Genomic DNA, 16,769 nt, shown 5'->3' with positions numbered 1-16,769 from the left:
GTCTCTCTCCTCTCTGTTGTCTGTATCTCTCCTCTCTGTCTGTCTCTCTCCTCTCTGTTGTCTGTATCTCTCCTCTCTGTTGTCTGTATCTCTCCTCTCTGTTGTCTGTATCTCTCCTCTCTGTCTGTCTCTCTCCTCTCTGTCGTCTGTATCTCTCCTCTCTGTCTGTCTCTCTCCTCTCTGTTGTCAGTATCTCCCCTCTCTGTCGTCTGTATCTCTCCTCTCTGTCGTCTGTATCTCTCCTCTCTGTTGTCAGTATCTCCCCTCTCTGTCGTCTGTATCTCTCCTCTCTGTCGTCTGTCTCTCTCCTCTCTGTCGTCTGTCTCTCTCTCCTCTCTGTCGTCTGTCTCTCTCCTCTCTGTTGTCTGTATCTCTCCTCTCTGTCTGTCTCTCTCCTCTCTGTTGTCTGTATCTCTCCTCTCTGTCTGTCTCTCTCCTCTCTGTTGTCTGTATCTCTCCTCTCTGTCTGTCTCTCTCCTCTCTGTTGTCTGTCTCTCTCCTCTCTGTCTGTTATCACCGTCTTTCTTTATTAATTCCTTTACAACCTCGAACTTTCTCTCATCTACTGTTGAATCGCTAAATTTACCGCCTGTGATCCACAGAATCGATTGGCCAAGTGAAGTCACGTGGGATGGCTTAACTCGCATTTAATTGGCCAATGCGTATTCGCGTCCAGTAAATAACTACCGTAACGATCGCAATAGCTGCGCCGTCTAAATTTAACGTGTCCCGCTAGATTTGGAATCAAAACGTTCGGTTTGGTCTGTAGCTCCGGGTCCGTATGGGACAGCTTCTGGGTCCGGATCCGGACCGCGGTCCGCCAGTTAGTGACCCCTGCTCTACAGTAAACCACAAACACTGAGTTTTTGGTTGAAGAACAACGTGGTCAGCCCTGAATATCTTAGACATCTTAAAAATGATCAATGGAGCTCAGATGATTTGATTCGTCATGGCAACAAGTACAAAAACGGTTGAGTGGAGCTAGAAACATTTTTTTATATTACAAGTGGGATGATCATCTACATCTGATTCATACTGAATCTCTGTCTTTTTGCTACAGCGGCCAAAACAGTCAGATCAGAATTTATGCATTTTTTTCTAAAATCATATTTTTAGTGAGTGAGTGAACTCAGAATTAACAGAATGCCCCTCAGATGCTTATTTCAAGATTAACCTAAGACAATCTGCACAGTCATAAACAAAGCTGTGGACAATCTCACCAGATTCAACTACCACATAACAACTGACTAAGACTCCTCCCCTCCGTCAGGGTATGTCTTCATGTAGACCTCAACCAATGAATCCAGATCATACCCAACATCGTAGTTCATATTCAAAACAGCAAGATTTTCTGAATTGAATTTGTCAGGCATATTCTCCATGTACATCTTATAGCGCTTATAGGCCACATCGCAGCTGTCTTCCAAGGCCAAGGTAGGCAGGATGCCAATAAGTCTCAGGACTGCAAGCATGTTCGGGAAGAACTTCACATCGGCCAGCTGCAGCGTCTCATGGAGACTGGAAGGCAAAGTTTCGCCTTTCCCCTTTTTGCTCCATTTAACCCACCAACAGTGCAGCTCAGCAGATAAGGTTCCTGCATTTGGGATGTCATTTTTAAACACCTGAATGCCATCCTCTTCAGGTTCGGTAGACTTGTGCTGCTCTATGACAGCAGGGACCAGCGACAGACAACTCAGAGTCTTCAAGTGCTCCTCACAGAAGAGCTCATTTATTTCTTTGATGATGTGGTCCACCACGAGAACAGACAGATGGTGCTTGTAGTAACTCTCTGGTCGAATGTTTCTAGATTCGGACTTTCTCAAGAATGATCGAGGAATCTTAACTGGAATCTCCATTGCAGCGGCTAGGTTCACTGCTTCATCGTTCCAGAACTCGTGATACACATCAATGTTGTCGGACACTTCCTTCAAGGAGTGCAACATGGCTTTTAAACTGGTGGCAGCAAAATGGGCATCTGTTGCTGTCCCTTGAAGGTTCTTCCCAAATGCTCGAGTGAGTGTTGTAACGTGTTTCAGCACCACTAAGGCCATGATGAACTCAAAATCAGTTAGTGCTTTTGAAATGTCTAATGAGTCGTGTGTGACTTGATCGTTCCACCTCATGTCTTCGTTGTCATGTACACTGTCTACACAGAGAAGTAGTGCCTCCAGGATCTCCAGTGCCACCTCAAATGCATCATGTCCTGTGGTCCAGCTGGTACGACAGATCTTCTTCAGATCATTGGCTTTTTCCTCTTTGTCAGGGAAGAAAATAGAAATGGCATGCTCCAACTCCAACTGCAGTAAAGGGGACTGACTGAAGAATGACTCAATCTTCTTAAAGGTAGACATGACCAGCTGTACCCCTGACAAAGCCATACCACTGGCCAGTGCCATGTTCAGTGTTTGAGTACATCTCAGTGTAAGCATTGCCATTGGATACCTCTTAATAAGTGCAGCAGCAAATGTTTTTATGTTTCTAAAATGTGTCCCTAAGCAAGAGTGGGCTTGACCTCTGCACTGCTCCATATCTAAGCCCCAATTGTCAGTAATTTCAGAGAGCAGTTTGTCTGCAAGAGCTTCTCCATCTCCCTCAAAGTTCAAAAATCCAAAAAACCTTTCCCGCTGGCAGTTAGACTGGTCCACAAAACGGACAAAGACAGGGAGGCACCATTTTCCTGAGATCTTCACTAAATCATCAGTAAGTAATGAGAAAAAGCCATTTTGTTTAACTTCCTCTACCAGCTTACTACGGATGTATTTCTCACAGACCTCCATCAGCTGATTGAGCTGAGTTGAGGAGCAGCACTCCTTGTTCACGTCATACCTCTTCCTTAAGACTTCATCTCCACAATTCATGCGATATTCTAACAATGCCTGAAAGTTGCTCAACCCTTGAGCATCCTGTTTATTATCACCACGACCTGTAGGAGGAATGCCCTGCTCTCCCAACAGTATAAGAACCTCAAATAAAGACTTGAGATACTCTTTATATTGCTCTTCCTCTGGAACTGTGTGGATGTCCTCCTTAGCTGTCTCTACTTGAGACTTTTTCATTCCTAAAAGGGAAGAAGAAACAGACACAAAATAGAAACAAAATCAATAATTAGATTTTCTTCATCATGAAACAAAAAAGGAAATAAGAAATAAGCACACATGTTGATATTTCTACTTACTTTTTCTCCCTTTACGGTCTGTTTCAATATCCTTGGTCTACAAAAATTAAGAGACACATTCAAATTATGATTCCAGAGACACTTCATTAAATCAATTTTTTTTTTTTTTAACTATTTTTCCCCCACCGTCTCTTTGCTGAGCTTCACCTGTCCATTTTGAGATTGGCTTGGCATGTCAAAGATAGTTGGTATCGCATCATCTTTTAGGACTGCACTCTGAGCATCCTGAGTCACGGCAAAAATGAGAGCACAAATTAGATTGAACCAAGAATATGTTACATTTGTGTTGAATACCTACGTAAATCTCAACCAAGATCTATACAATATATTGCTATTAATAATAAATTAGTCAAATACTCTTGATAACCTGAGTCATCTACAATTCAGTCCAAAAAAATGTGCACCTTACCAGCAGAACTTACACTATCAATCGAGGATGTTTCAAAATGCTTTCCACAAACTCTGTAGTATCTGTAGAGCTCGCCTGGTGATTTGTCTAGGAGATCTTGCCTCTGGCATTTCTCAAGCCAGCTCCTGGATCTGAAATAAAAGGTTAGACCAAACTCAGAACAAAATTACAACAAAACAATTCTAGTTAGATCTTGGGTTAGTAATGAAGTGGCTCTCACATATCATCACATATGGATGCATACAGAAGCTATTGTACTATAACAAATTACCGACTCAATGAAGAAGCCAATTAGCCAAAGACAACATGATCAATGAGAGGTTGTAGACGTATGTGAACTTGTCCTAGTATGCGAACCAACGTGCCACATTTAAAAACAGAGGTCCACCTAAAGCATTGTAATGTAAGTGGGTGTAGTTCAGCACTAGCAAAAAGCAAGAGCACATGAACCTGTCAAACTCCTGAACAGAGTTACCGAATGAAGTTAGGGGGATAATATAACGTTACTGCTTAACCACAATTGGAATTTCATTCAAACTTTACCTTAAAGTAGCTTTTGCTTGCTTGCATTGTATTTTATCTATGAATAAACTGGTCTAATCGGGTAGCCAGTGATGTGCCTGTTTGCTATTACAACGCTGTTAGCATTAGTTAACGTTACCTTTCTGGGTCATGAGGAAACCTGAAGAGTGGCTGTGGGTCGGATTTGCTGCTAGTGCAGTTCAGCACAGCACAACGATTTTGCATTTTAAGTTTGTATCATAAACCAGAGTTTTTAAAGAATAGTCAGCTGCTAACGCTAGCTTCCAAGCTTCTTAGACACAACTTCCGATTTCTACTTTCAAACTAAAATGCATCGGATTTATGGAATCGGCCGTTATGTCGACAGTCATAGACATTAAAAACAAAAACACATGTCCCACCCATCAGAGAACTCCATAGATCCCTATTTTGCTCATATATGTGTAGCGCACTGAAATATCACATGCTTTCTCTTTTGTTGTTATTTTTATTTTGAAATCCACGACCTGGTACCCGTCAAATGAGCGCGTTATTTGGGTCTATCCCACAATGCTCAGCGACTTTTCAAACCATGCCGTGGTATTCTCCAAAACAAGCTCACGTCCCTTTGCTTATGTCTTCTAAAAGTTTATAAAGAGCAGTCGGCTGAGTGAAACACCGGCTCACACACACAGCTTGCCAGATCCTACGTTGACATGTGGGAATATAAATAAATGCATTATTAGTATTATTACTATTTTGGAGCGGGCACACGCAAAATATTATGGGCTGTCAGTGAACGCCACAGAAAATCAACAAGAGATCGGTCATGAAGCAGAAGCACACGGGTCGAGCTCTGACTCCTGCTGTCTGAGCTGACAAGTCTTCACTGCGGTGACTGACCTGATAGATAACAATGGACACTGACATATGATCGTGATTTAAACGTGAACTATTTCCTCAAAATAATTGACCTTATTTACCCGAAAAGCACAATTTCACTATGTAACCCATTTAAAAAAACAAAAAAGGGCGTAGCTGTGTCCATGGACCGGTATCAATGGAATCCTATTTAGGTTCAAACATTCAAACAGGGATGAAAACATGTTGAGACAAAGAACGAAGCCGCTGCTCTCAAACTCTCGTTCTGGGTTTGGAGACATCCTATTGGTCGGTTGAGGTTTCTCGCGATATTTAGCGTGACCAATAGGAGTAACAGCGGCAAGTCAAATCGAATGTTTTTTTTCCGCAGCGACTCGAGACGAGCTCCAGGTTCATGTTCTGTATGTTCGACACATCAACGGAGGGTAAGATAACGACAGTTTTTGTCCATGTTTTATATAAGTTGTTGGCGTATTAGAGCAGAATAACGGCTAATACAATGCTTCCCGCTAATGTTAACGTTTAGTTAGATAGTGGCTTTAATCCGTCATGTTAACGTTAAGTTGTGGCCATAACACGACGTTAACGTCAACCTACTTCAAATCACTAACTTAAAGCTGATCGACACCTGGTAACAGTCTTATCCGTTATATTAGTAGACTAGTATACCAGTATAGTTAATATTTAACTAATACGAAAAACCTGAAATTTGACAAAGATCGTTTTGACAGTTTGCAGGTGTACTAATTCACAGTAATCGTGCTTGTAACTGTTCATTTATTACTTTGTTCGCTCAGTAAACATCGCTTCTGGACACAATGGACAGCGTCGCAATTTCAAGACGAAACCACACCAATAAGAAGGTAAATTAACGTTAGTGAACATCGCGTTTGAATCAGTGTTTCTCCTGCTTAACTAAATAAGCTTATTATTATAAATCTAACAGGGAAACAAGGAGAATACTGAGCCTGCACATGGAAGCAAGTCCTTCATCAAACGAGCAAAAACGACAGCTGCTCCATTCCAGCTGAAAAATAATGAAAGACAGGAGACCTTGACAAAAAGTGGTCCTCTTCAAGCCAAGGCCAGGAAGGTGGACACACGGTCAGTGTCCGGCGAGCCTCTGAAAAATGTCAAGACTGTGCAGAAAGATGAAAAAGGAGCTGCTGCTGCCGCCAATGTCAACAAAATAGTTGCAGAAGCTCCAAAGCCACCAGCTGCTGTGCCATCAGCCAAATCGGCTCCAGGCATGTACAAAGGCAAGATTGTCCAGTCAAAAATTGGATCCATTTGGAAGTCAAGTGCCCCGATTGGTGGTGGGGAGCCCAAATCTTCAGCACCCAAAACAGAGAATCAAAGAGTGGGGAATGTGTCAGTGTTCAGTAGGTCCACTCACGTCTCCAAGCCCAGTGCCACCAGACGCCCTCCTGCTGGATTCTGCTCTGCTCGCCCTCCTGCCAGGACTGTCCCAGCAACACTAACCAGAACCAGCTCCAAAAACACTACTGTGGCTCCCACCAAGGGAAGTGGGACTCAGAGCTCAAAACCAAAGGCAACATTTACAGACAAGGTCAACAAGCCTCCTGTCTCAAGCAAACTCAGCCAGTACAGATTTACCATGGAGACTACTGAGCAACGAAGGTAATGTTTGTTTTTTTTCTTCACACCAACATATTTGGTGATTCTCTTGTTCATCAGAAATGTTCAAACTGTTTTTGTGTTCTGTCTGCAGAGCAAAGCTGGCTGAATGGCTGACGTCCAAGGGCAAGACTTTAAAGAGACCAGCCATGCCAACAGCAGCACCCCAAAAAACCAAAGTAAATACTGCAAGACCAGAAGTGGATCTCAAATCCCAGTCTCACGTTGAGCGTCAGCCTGCTACAGAGTGCAAACCTAAAACAAAAAAACACCTGGAAACACACAAGCCAGACTGTGCAGATGCACAGGGAACAGAGTTAACGGTACACAGCCAAACTCCAGCAGTCATGGACACCACCCTGGAGTTGCTCGAGAACTCGGATGCAGACCTGCTGATAGACTCTCAGGACAGAATTGATGATGTAAGGAAATGGGCAGTGTTTCTGTTGCTGTTTTAGTTTGGTTGAAATATTACTCTGCTGTCATAAACCAGCTTGTTTTCATTTTAACAGGTTGTTGTGAACCTGTGTGATGCATTGGAGGCATTGGCAACTCCATCCAGATGCAATGATGGTAGGTTCAACTGAGTTTGTTCCCTGCAGTTCATTCATAGTGTTGCAGATACAGTAGAAAGATGACTGCGTTTAAATAAACACTCCTGTCTTTTATATTTTCTGTGTAAGAACTCACACAAGTGACCAGTGAGTGTGGTGATGTTGAAGGGGACGATCACAAGCCAAAGGAAGAATATAAGAAAGAAGAGGAGCAGAATGAAATGCTGGATGATTGTGGCAAGCACAAGTTTGAACCAGTGAAAAATGAAGAGGAAGAAAGTGACAAATGCAAAGTGGAGACTGATGATGAAGAGGAGGAGGAGGGGAGTCATAATGATGTGAGCACGCCACAGGTGGAGAGTGCTTCAGTAGTAAAATACAGTGTAAAGACAACTCCATACCTGCAAAGGTGAGGCCATCAACTTTCATTTGCCCATTTCATTCTGTCATTAATACATTAGCTAAAGCTAATTTTTCCTTCTCATATTTCTTGTGTGCAGTGTCAAAAGGACAATTGAAGGTGAGGCCAGCACGAGCACGTCTAGGAGAAAGAGCAACATCAAAGATCTGAAGTTTCTGACACCAGTGCGTCGTTCCTGCCGCATCCAGCAAAAGTCCTCCCACCTGCCGACGATGCTGGTCGATCATGATCCTTGTGTGTCGTCACTGGCTGAGCTGGTGAAGCTGGACGATGATCCCAACGCCTACATTTACAGAAAAAACCCTGCACTTCTGAAAGATCTGCCGGACCAGCCTGGACTATAAAAATATATCGGTGTTGGCTTGGGGGGCGGAAAAAAGAACGCACATAAAAATGCATGTCTGTAGCTAATGGACAATTTTATACTGATGAAGATGCTTTTACTAACCTGAATGAGTCTGTTTAAAGAATTTGATCATTTAAATGATTTTATTATATTGTGAGAACATATAGCTCCTTGTGCTTTTCTGTTCTGAATGTATTACAGAATTTTCCTAACACTGCTCATTTTAATATAAAAGTGACATGTATTGCTAAATGCACTACAATAAAAGATTGTCTTCTCTTAAAGTATTGTGCTTTCACACTAGACATTGATTATTTAGCTTCCATACTGAACAGCAGAGGTGGTAGAAGTACACAAACTCAGTACTCAAATACAAGTGCATGTAGTTCCCGAAAAGGTCTGCTACAGGTAAAGTCTTTACTCAAGTTGACATGCTAAGCAAGAGTACTGTAAACAGCATTGGCTGATTAAAATACATGTGAAAATGTAGCCTGGATTTGTTTGACAATATAATAGTGAATACTTTATTGATCCCCTTGGGGAAAAAGTGGTTGGACAGCTGCCAGGCAGTACATGTCGGTGCTACTATGAAGTTTCTGTGTCTTGTCCAAGGACACCTCAGCAAATAGCCACGAGGAACTGAGAATTGAACTACTCACCCCGAGGTTCGTAGATGACTGATCTACCACCTGAACTACTGCTGCCCCAAAATATACTATACTATACACTAAATCTAAATTCTGTAAAAATAAAAGGAGTACTATTTTCCTCTGGATTGTAATAAGTAACATGCAAAAGTAAAAGTATCTCAAAATTGTACTTTATAACTTTACTGTACTTAGTTACTTATCAGCTGTGCTGAACATAAATCTGGGTTATCTTTAAGTTATTAGTGAAGCAGATATCTCCCCAATTTTGTGAGAACAGATTCTGACATCATACAGCAGGGCAAGTACATTTCCTCAGTAACAGTCAACGGTCAGAAATACTGGAATTTTGTTAATGTCCACACTTTATGACTTCTCCCACATGTAACAATGTCTATATGGATAATTAAAATATCAATGTTTGTTTATTTAAACAAAAACAAACTCCATTTTTCAATCCCACTTTAATTGATCACACTGTAAAAATCCAAAGCGCTCATACATAAACACAGCTTTCATTTGGCCACTTCATAGCAAATTGCGCTTCTGACATTAGATTGGACATTTTGACACCAGCTCCCTCCGATCCCAGATGAGACAATTCCTTTTAACAAAAAACAAAAAAAAAAAAAAAAAAAAAAAAAAAGAAAATCCACAAAAAATCTCTTTGATGCATTTTCCTTCCCCTAAACAAAATGTATAAAAAGTACTGTTTCTCTTTTTCCCTACTCATCTGCAGACCACAGGGGAAGGTGTTCAGTGCTGTGCGTGTAAAGGCTGCTCTTACTGCCATCGGAAGGTTTTATGTTCTGGAAAGACCCCGGTTGTCCAGATCTTTCACCTAATAGACAAAGTCAGAAAGAGAATTTGAAATGCAGCTGTTCAGAGATCATATTACTACTACCACTACCACTACTGAACAAGATTAAATATATAAACATAAAACAGCTGTGACAAGTTCCTAGTTTTGCAATGATATTTTCTTAAATACAAGTGAAAACCTGGCGCCATTAGCTGTTTGGTGTTTTAGCTTGACAAAAGGTTTCAGTTCACCAGTTTGAAGTGTCTGATGATCCCTATAAACCTATATTTCAAAGAAATGTAGCTGTCTTACCTTGTATATCCTAACCAGCCAGTGCTCTGTTGTGTAGGCCTCCTCCAGCACATCCAGTTCAAAGTCTTTGTTTCCAATCTCAGCGTTCCTCACTCTGTCATAACCAGGTGGGCGCTCTGCAGAGATGGTCATCAGAATTACAGTTCGGTTAGTTGTACTTCCATGTGTGTCATTCTCAACGTCTGATGCTACTGACTTCAGTACACAGACAAACAGATCACATCAGGCTGTAGAGTTACTCACTGGCTTCTGTGTAGACCTGGCCGAAGCGGTAGTAGCACATCTTGTACATGAGGCAGTTGAGTAGGACAGGCGAGCCCTCACGGTCCACTCGGAACTCTCCGGTGGGAGTGTAGTAGTCGTGCTCCTTAATGTGTTTGCCTGTGTCTGTGCTTCCCCCGATACGGACCATCCACAGAAACTTGTTGATGTCTGCGATGAAAGGGGTTTAGTAGTAAGTAAGAGTGAACATGCCTTCCACCCACTGCAAGACAATTGAGCTTACTTATAAATGCCGTGAGGTGATTTAATGCTCGCCATAATAAGCCCCAACTAAATCGATCCCTCACCTACTGATACATGTTACGTACCATCAGATGAATATCCTGTCAGTCCTCCAAAGATGACCAGGACATAACTGACATCCAGCTCCCGCATGATCTCATAGGCCCTCTCTTCTGTGGATGCCATGGCCTAGACAACAAAAAGCAGCTCGGTCAACATAGTAGCGCGTTCAAATCATGATTAGACTGAAGGTTAACCAGCTCACCTGTCCAACTCTGGAAATGTGGGTGTTGTTCCATGTGTTGTTGTCCACTAGAATGGTTCGATTAGCCATGGCCGTTATCTGGTAGCCGTAATCCCACCAAGACATGACTTTGGCATCCTGGAAACACAAAATAATAAATCAGCATCATAGCTTAATGTTCAAAGGGTCTTTATTTCTTTGTGTATTACTGACCTCAGGAGTGTTGTGGCGGAGCCAATAGTAGGCCTCTCTGAAGTCATCAAAGATGATGCGACTGCCATCGCCTCCACGGGCCGATAGGACAATTGAAGGAGAGGAGTAGGCTTCACTTGTGACCCAGGTAGAGTGAAAGGTGTAAGTGATGAGGAAGAATGCCATGACCAGAATCATTCCACTGGCAACCTAGTATAAGCAACACATGATGTCATCATGATGTCCTTATGTTTTTATTGAATATAACATGCCTTAGTTAAACAAACAACAACAAAACCTAAGTTCAATATAACTTCAGTTTTACTTGAGTTTCAAATTCTCTTGAAATCATTAAAGAAAATGGCGGTAGAAGTATTCATATCCTTCAGTAGAAGTACAACTAAATAAGTAAGAATATAATATAATACTGCAATTAAACACCCTGAAGTAAAAAAGTACAAGTACTTATTCTGATCTTGTTATCCAACACTGGGAAGGTTTTAGCTGTTTCGTATAAGGTTAATAATTGTAGTACTAGTAGTAGTCCAGCTGTTATCAACCTGGGGCTCCAGGCCCTCCAAAGTGTCACAAGATAAAACTGAGCAGATATGAGATGATTAATAGAAGAGTAATAAAGAAATTGAAACCTCTTTGCATCATAAACAATTATTTAAACCATGTAAGAAGTTGAGATAAATGTTTCTGTGATGGAACAGCTATCAATTCAGACATTCAGACACAAACATAAGGGCCCCAAGTACACACTGCTTTTATGTAAGCAGTCACAAGCCACAAAGGTCGAGTGCCACTGGTTTAATCTTTAACAATGTGGGGCTTTTTTAAAAGTTTGTGTTTTTTTTTTTTTTAATCTTCAAAAATAACTAGTATCTTCAGTTATCAAATAAATGTGGAGTAGTGAAGTGAAAAGTACTTTAATTCTGTCTAAATGTAATGTAGTATAATATAAACTAGCAAAAAGGGGCATAATCAAAAAAAGTAATTTTAAATAAAGTAAATATTTATTGTCTCTGAAGCCATATTTTAATAAAATAAATATTTAAAAGTAAACATGTACAGCAGCTGTGAGTGTTAACTATTAGACTAAAGCTCAACTAAAGCTAAACTACAGTGGCAAGACAAAGTATGTGAACCCTCCTACAATTCTGTGGTTTTCTGCATTAATTTGTCATAAAATGTGTGTGACGTGTCTAAAGTAATAACACAAACTCAAAAAAGCTAACTGAAATCAGGTGTTAGCCTAAGTTAAGAAAATTAGTTTGGACACCCATTAATGAGGTAAAGAAGCAACCCTGTGTAACAGCCAAAGATTTGAAGGCATCATTGGAACTGGCTTGGCAGGATTGAACATCTGTGTTCATGAGTCTACAGTACGTAAAACATTGAACAAGCAGGGTGTCTGCACAGCACTAAATCTGGCATAAAAAGGTCACTGCATATCATCATGAAAACATCACTGAGTATGGTGGAGGAAAGATCATGAATTGAGCCTGCTTTGCTGCACCAGGGCCTGGCCAATTTGCAGGGATTGGGGGGGGGGCTAAAATTCCTCCTGAACAATGTGCAGGTCTGATCCACATGATGATCTGGTTGAGTTTATTGCTGCCGAGGGGGGTATCAACCAGTTATTAATTCCAAGGGTTCACATACTTTTCACATACTTCCACTAGCACTATGAGGTTTTTATGGTTGTTCTCAATAAAGACACGAAAGATTTGAATTTATTGTTATTAAATATTGTTATTTAGGCACATTATATTTGTTAATACTCTTGACTTAGATGAAGAGCAGTTTATGTTTTATGAAAAAAATGCAGAAATGCACAACATTTCAAAAGGTTCAAATACTTTTTCTTGTCACTGTATAAAGCTACAGAAAAACAGTGAGACATGTCATCTTATCATGTATTATGTGTATTATGTAGAACTGATACAAGTTCTCTTGTCTGAAAATTAAAATCAACTGTCAATGATGACGCCTTCTACTATAACTATAATAACGCTGTAAACCTGTTATTTAGTCCTACCTCATTTTTGATGGGATAGGTGGAGTCCGTCTGCTTCTTGCTCTTCTTGTCTGGCCGGCTCACATCCAGATTTTTCATATAAGTGGTTAGCACCTGGGAAACACCGATACCTGACAGGATGCACATGACTGGAGCCAGCACCAACATTAGACGCACCTGAGGAGGCAACAAACAGGTGTACAGTAACCTATGTAAAGAAGGTGCAGAGTAAATGTTTTCCATTTACATCAGTTATGTTTAATGCTGTGAAAGTTTCTTTCAGCTGAAATGGGACAACCCCTGAAAGCAACAAAGAGACAAATAAAAAGTAATGAATGTGAGTGTACTACATAGGACGCACCATGACGGCTGAGAAGTACATGCTGGTCACTCCGTACATGATGATGAAAATTCTGGCATCCGACAGGTTGTTGAAACAATAGTAGAGACCAACTGTAATAAAAGTAAAGGTATCAGTTAGTCAAAAGCCCACAGATCTTACAGTATCACACTGAGTGTTTGTGCAGAGTGTACACCTGCCTGGGAACATAAAGACTAGTAGCTGGAGGTCAAAATAGTATGAGGACCAGGTTGTGGGCTGGTGCTCAGAGACAGAGGCAATGATGGGGATGTTGTTCTTGGCATAGGAGGGGTCCAGCAGGGAGTAGAAACGACCAGTCCATGGAGAGATCTTACCTGAGGGAAATATATTAGGTTAGTCATGGTCCAAAGCAAAAGGGAAGGAGAAAGCAAGGAAGGAGTAAAGCAAACACTTGCTTCGTCTATCTACTATTAATCCATATCCCAATTACTCTATTCGTATGCACTGTCACTCTACATACCTGTCAGCATGAGAACAGCGCCCACAGTCAGCAAGAGGAAGCCCACCAGGGAAATGACGCTCTTGAACAACACCTCAAATTGCTGAGCGTTGAGTTTGCTGCGCAGATAGTCCACAAAGGCATGAATCTGGCACAAGCCAAACATACCGAAAGCTGCCATGTGCTCAGATGACTGCACTGGCTGGTGTGAGAGAGAGGAGACAGGAAAGATGTCAAGATGATGTTTTGACCTTATCCTTTCCTTCAAGCATGCTACTGATATGACATTAGGCCTTTTTTATTCCTTACCTGGAAACCAACAAAAGAGATCTGCATGGAGAGGATGGTGCCCAGGCAGTAAACCGTGCAGTAAGCCACATATATGCGGTGAGAAAAACGGCCTGTGAGCATCAGCACCAGGACGTGAAGAGGGATAAGGTTGATCAGGAACACGTAGCCACCCCAGGAGGAAACCTACATGCACACAAACACTATCATCACTGACGGGAATTCTGAATTCATTTAGTGAAATGTGTCAGTTTTCACATGTTCTCACCATGTAGAAGTAGGCCAGTGCACACATAGATGACCAGTACACCGACCCTGTTTTGACAGCTTTGATCCACATGTAATAGGTCAGCAGCATGCAGAAGATGGCGATCCCTGAGAAAGCACCAAGGAATTAGTTTTTATTAATTTTGGGACATGGTTTTATATAACATTTTTGAGCACATCATGCATTTACCTTCATTATCATAGGAGCCAGCAACAGAACGAGAGATATAACCAGGCACCACTGCAATCATGGCAGCAGCCAGGAGCCCAGCACCCGCGTCCTACAGAGACAAACAACTGTTTAGTAAAATGAAATAAAAGATTAAGTTCTTATTATAGTTTTCTAACAAATTCTTTCTGTGTGTATATAGTCTTATGGATAAAAGTGTGTTAAATGTAAAGGTAAATTGATTGCAAGGGCAAAACTACATTTCTGAAATGCCCATTAAAAGAAAACCAAACTTTATTAAGCATTTCTAACCTTATACCCCTGAGTTTGTTAAGTATTTTATTATAGACTTTACCTTCAGCTCCTTGGTGAAGTGGTAGGTGACAATGGCAGTGAAGGAGGAGAACAAGGGAGCCAGGAAGACACAGACATTACGGATGTCAATGGTGATGTGGAAAAAATGTAGGATGTGGTACAGGACGGCAGATGTGATCATCAGTCCTAGTGAGGGACAAGATAGAGAGAAGCTTATTAATGCCTCTTTTCAAAACCTCACACAACATATTAGTTTTCTTTGCGATATAAAACAATCCAGAAAAAGGTTCACAAATTGGAATTATTTATTTGTACTGTTCTCTGGTAATTTAATCTGATTCCTACCTGGATAGATGGTTCCACCGATGATCCTTCCCAAAGGATACCATGCTCTGTCATCAAACCAGTTATGAAACTTATAAAATCCTTCTTCTGCCAGGAAGCGGGTGGTACGGTAGTTGAAGTATCTAAAGGTGAGATTAAGGTGAAAGTCAGACATTCATTTAAGGATGAAAATCATCCCAGTCATTCGACATACAGATAATTCAGGCAGCACTTACGGATCAAACTCATGGATGACGCTTTCAAATCTCAAGACAGAAAACAGTCTGGTGGAGAATGCTGAAGAGAAGAAACATGGTTGATCCGAGTGTTATATTAGTTTAGTATCAGGGAGACAATATTGTTGCATATATGAAATAGTGGACTCACAAAGGACAGCAGCCATAGACAGGATGAGCAGCTTCAGCAGCGTGTCCTGTTTCTCATAGGACAAACGCAGGAAGCCCAGCTTGGTCATTTTGGCGAGGTTAGGGACTGCTCACCGTACTACCTGAAGGCAGGAGGACAAACACTGTAACACTGGAAAGACTGCAGAAAACCACCACAGAGGCATTTTTAGCCCAACAGAAAGGTTTCATTTAGAAAAAAAAAGAGCCAAATACCATAATGTTAATATATGTTTTCAAGACAAATAGTTTGAAAATAATAAATCAGTCTTGCAACTGTTAAGAGTGAGGTTCTATGTCCAGCCCAACCAGATAAGGCCACGCACTAAGATGTGGCGTCAGGAACCAGGAAGCACCCGCTTTGGAAAACTCCTGCAGAGATTTGAATCCATCTTCTTACGATATTGCATAAAAGATACCGTGCAAAGTGAAAACCCAGCCCCTGAAGATAGACCAAGCAGTACCTGATGCTAACTTTTAAAACAGCACCATCAGAGCCAGCCATAGAAATAACGTCCATGACTCCATGTCAGAAAGGAACTGAACAGGATCTGATATTTGTAAATCAGCTGCTAACATTTAACGTGTGCACATGTTATATTAACTGTAGTCATTTATAGACTAGACAGCATCTTCTAGCTACTCAGCATCAGGCCGGCTAGTGCGGATGATGCTTCCATCCAACTAAAAGTGAGTGAAATGGCTAGCGATGCTAACCCGCTAGCTGCTAGCATAATGAACACCCAAACCACGCTTCTCTACTCATTTTAGGAATACCAGTGACCACTTCACAAATAGCAGTAAAACAGCAGCCTGCAACAAAAACGGTGCTCATGAAAAGAGTTAATAGTTTTCATATATGTTTTTAATAAGACTCACCCGCTCCGTTCCTGTTACTCATACACTTTTCACACACAAGCTTCACCGTGAGCTAATTCCGCCTCAACACGTCATGGTGCGCGATTATTGGTTGACAGTCAGACAGCAGTAATCCGCCATGAATAGGATTGGCTCCTTGGCTGTCATTCAAACGTAGTGCTCTACCTAGCTGCTGTAGTGTAGTGACGTGTCCTTAGTGAGGAAGGGAGACGTGTCGCCCCCTACTGCTTAAGTAGGGAACGACACGAGGAGAGCATTTAACAGCGTCATCGAGGTATGGAGTCATTATCCAAGAAAAATACTACTACATGTACCTGTGAAGAGTTAAATGTATGTGTTTTGTACTGTAATATCACCACTATAACATGATCGTAATAGCACCTCAATTGTACTATTATTTTTTGTTGTCATTATGTAGCTTTTATAGATTTTCTCAGGGATATTAAAAACTGTGTAGCTATCTTCTTGCACAATAGAAGTCTGACCTGATCATAGTTCACTCAAGTGAGCATAATAAACTTAATAAACATTTAGATTCATTACAATATATTGAAGGTTGCACCAACAATAAATCTGCTAACTTGAGTCCTTGTTTGTTTTACTGAATGGAGCAGATTGTAGAATAAACTTCTCTATCTGACCCTTCACATCT

The 16,769-nt window shown here is 41.2% G+C and overlaps 3 protein-coding genes across 4 annotated transcripts; 1 reads left to right on the top strand and 2 right to left on the bottom strand.

The window, feature by feature from the left end:
• Positions 1–843: 843 nt before the first annotated feature.
• Positions 844–4,454, bottom strand: thap12a (THAP domain containing 12a). Of its 2 annotated transcripts, none has more exons than XM_026373197.1 (5): positions 4,246–4,454; positions 3,598–3,715; positions 3,302–3,400; positions 3,176–3,212; positions 844–3,058 (listed from the first exon to the last, which is right to left on the bottom strand). In XM_026373197.1, the coding sequence occupies exons 1-5, from the start codon at positions 4,329–4,331 to the stop codon at positions 1,248–1,250; spliced, it is 2,151 nt and encodes a 716-aa protein (XP_026228982.1). In that variant the 5' UTR covers positions 4,332–4,454; the 3' UTR covers positions 844–1,247. The 2 variants fall into 2 exon arrangements, with proteins under 2 accessions (XP_026228982.1, XP_026228983.1); XM_026373198.1 differs by having other exon boundaries at positions 3,323–3,400.
• An 880-nt stretch (positions 4,455–5,334) lies between these two features.
• si:ch211-266i6.3 (cytoskeleton-associated protein 2) lies at positions 5,335–8,199 on the top strand. Its single transcript, XM_026370003.1, has 7 exons — positions 5,335–5,392; positions 5,765–5,830; positions 5,914–6,608; positions 6,700–7,027; positions 7,118–7,178; positions 7,289–7,568; positions 7,660–8,199. The coding sequence occupies exons 2-7, from the start codon at positions 5,786–5,788 to the stop codon at positions 7,922–7,924; spliced, it is 1,674 nt and encodes a 557-aa protein (XP_026225788.1). The 5' UTR covers positions 5,335–5,392; positions 5,765–5,785; the 3' UTR covers positions 7,925–8,199.
• Positions 8,200–9,018: 819 nt separating this feature from the next.
• stt3a (STT3 oligosaccharyltransferase complex catalytic subunit A) lies at positions 9,019–16,197 on the bottom strand. Its single transcript, XM_026372775.1, has 18 exons — positions 16,118–16,197; positions 15,222–15,342; positions 15,071–15,131; positions 14,856–14,977; positions 14,551–14,696; positions 14,217–14,307; positions 14,028–14,134; positions 13,781–13,945; positions 13,493–13,673; positions 13,191–13,346; positions 13,012–13,103; positions 12,672–12,827; positions 10,649–10,837; positions 10,457–10,573; positions 10,278–10,380; positions 9,931–10,119; positions 9,688–9,803; positions 9,019–9,414 (listed from the first exon to the last, which is right to left on the bottom strand). Exons 2-18 carry the CDS (start codon positions 15,307–15,309, stop codon positions 9,376–9,378), a joined length of 2,118 nt encoding a protein of 705 aa, XP_026228560.1. The 5' UTR covers positions 15,310–15,342; positions 16,118–16,197; the 3' UTR covers positions 9,019–9,375.
• Between the last annotated feature and the right edge of the window lie 572 nt (positions 16,198–16,769).

This window comes from Anabas testudineus, chromosome 14, assembly GCF_900324465.2.
Source record: "Anabas testudineus chromosome 14, fAnaTes1.2, whole genome shotgun sequence".
NCBI classification, from domain to species: Eukaryota; Metazoa; Chordata; class Actinopteri; order Anabantiformes; family Anabantidae; genus Anabas; species Anabas testudineus.
This window is presented reverse-complemented; position numbering and strand designations above follow the sequence as displayed.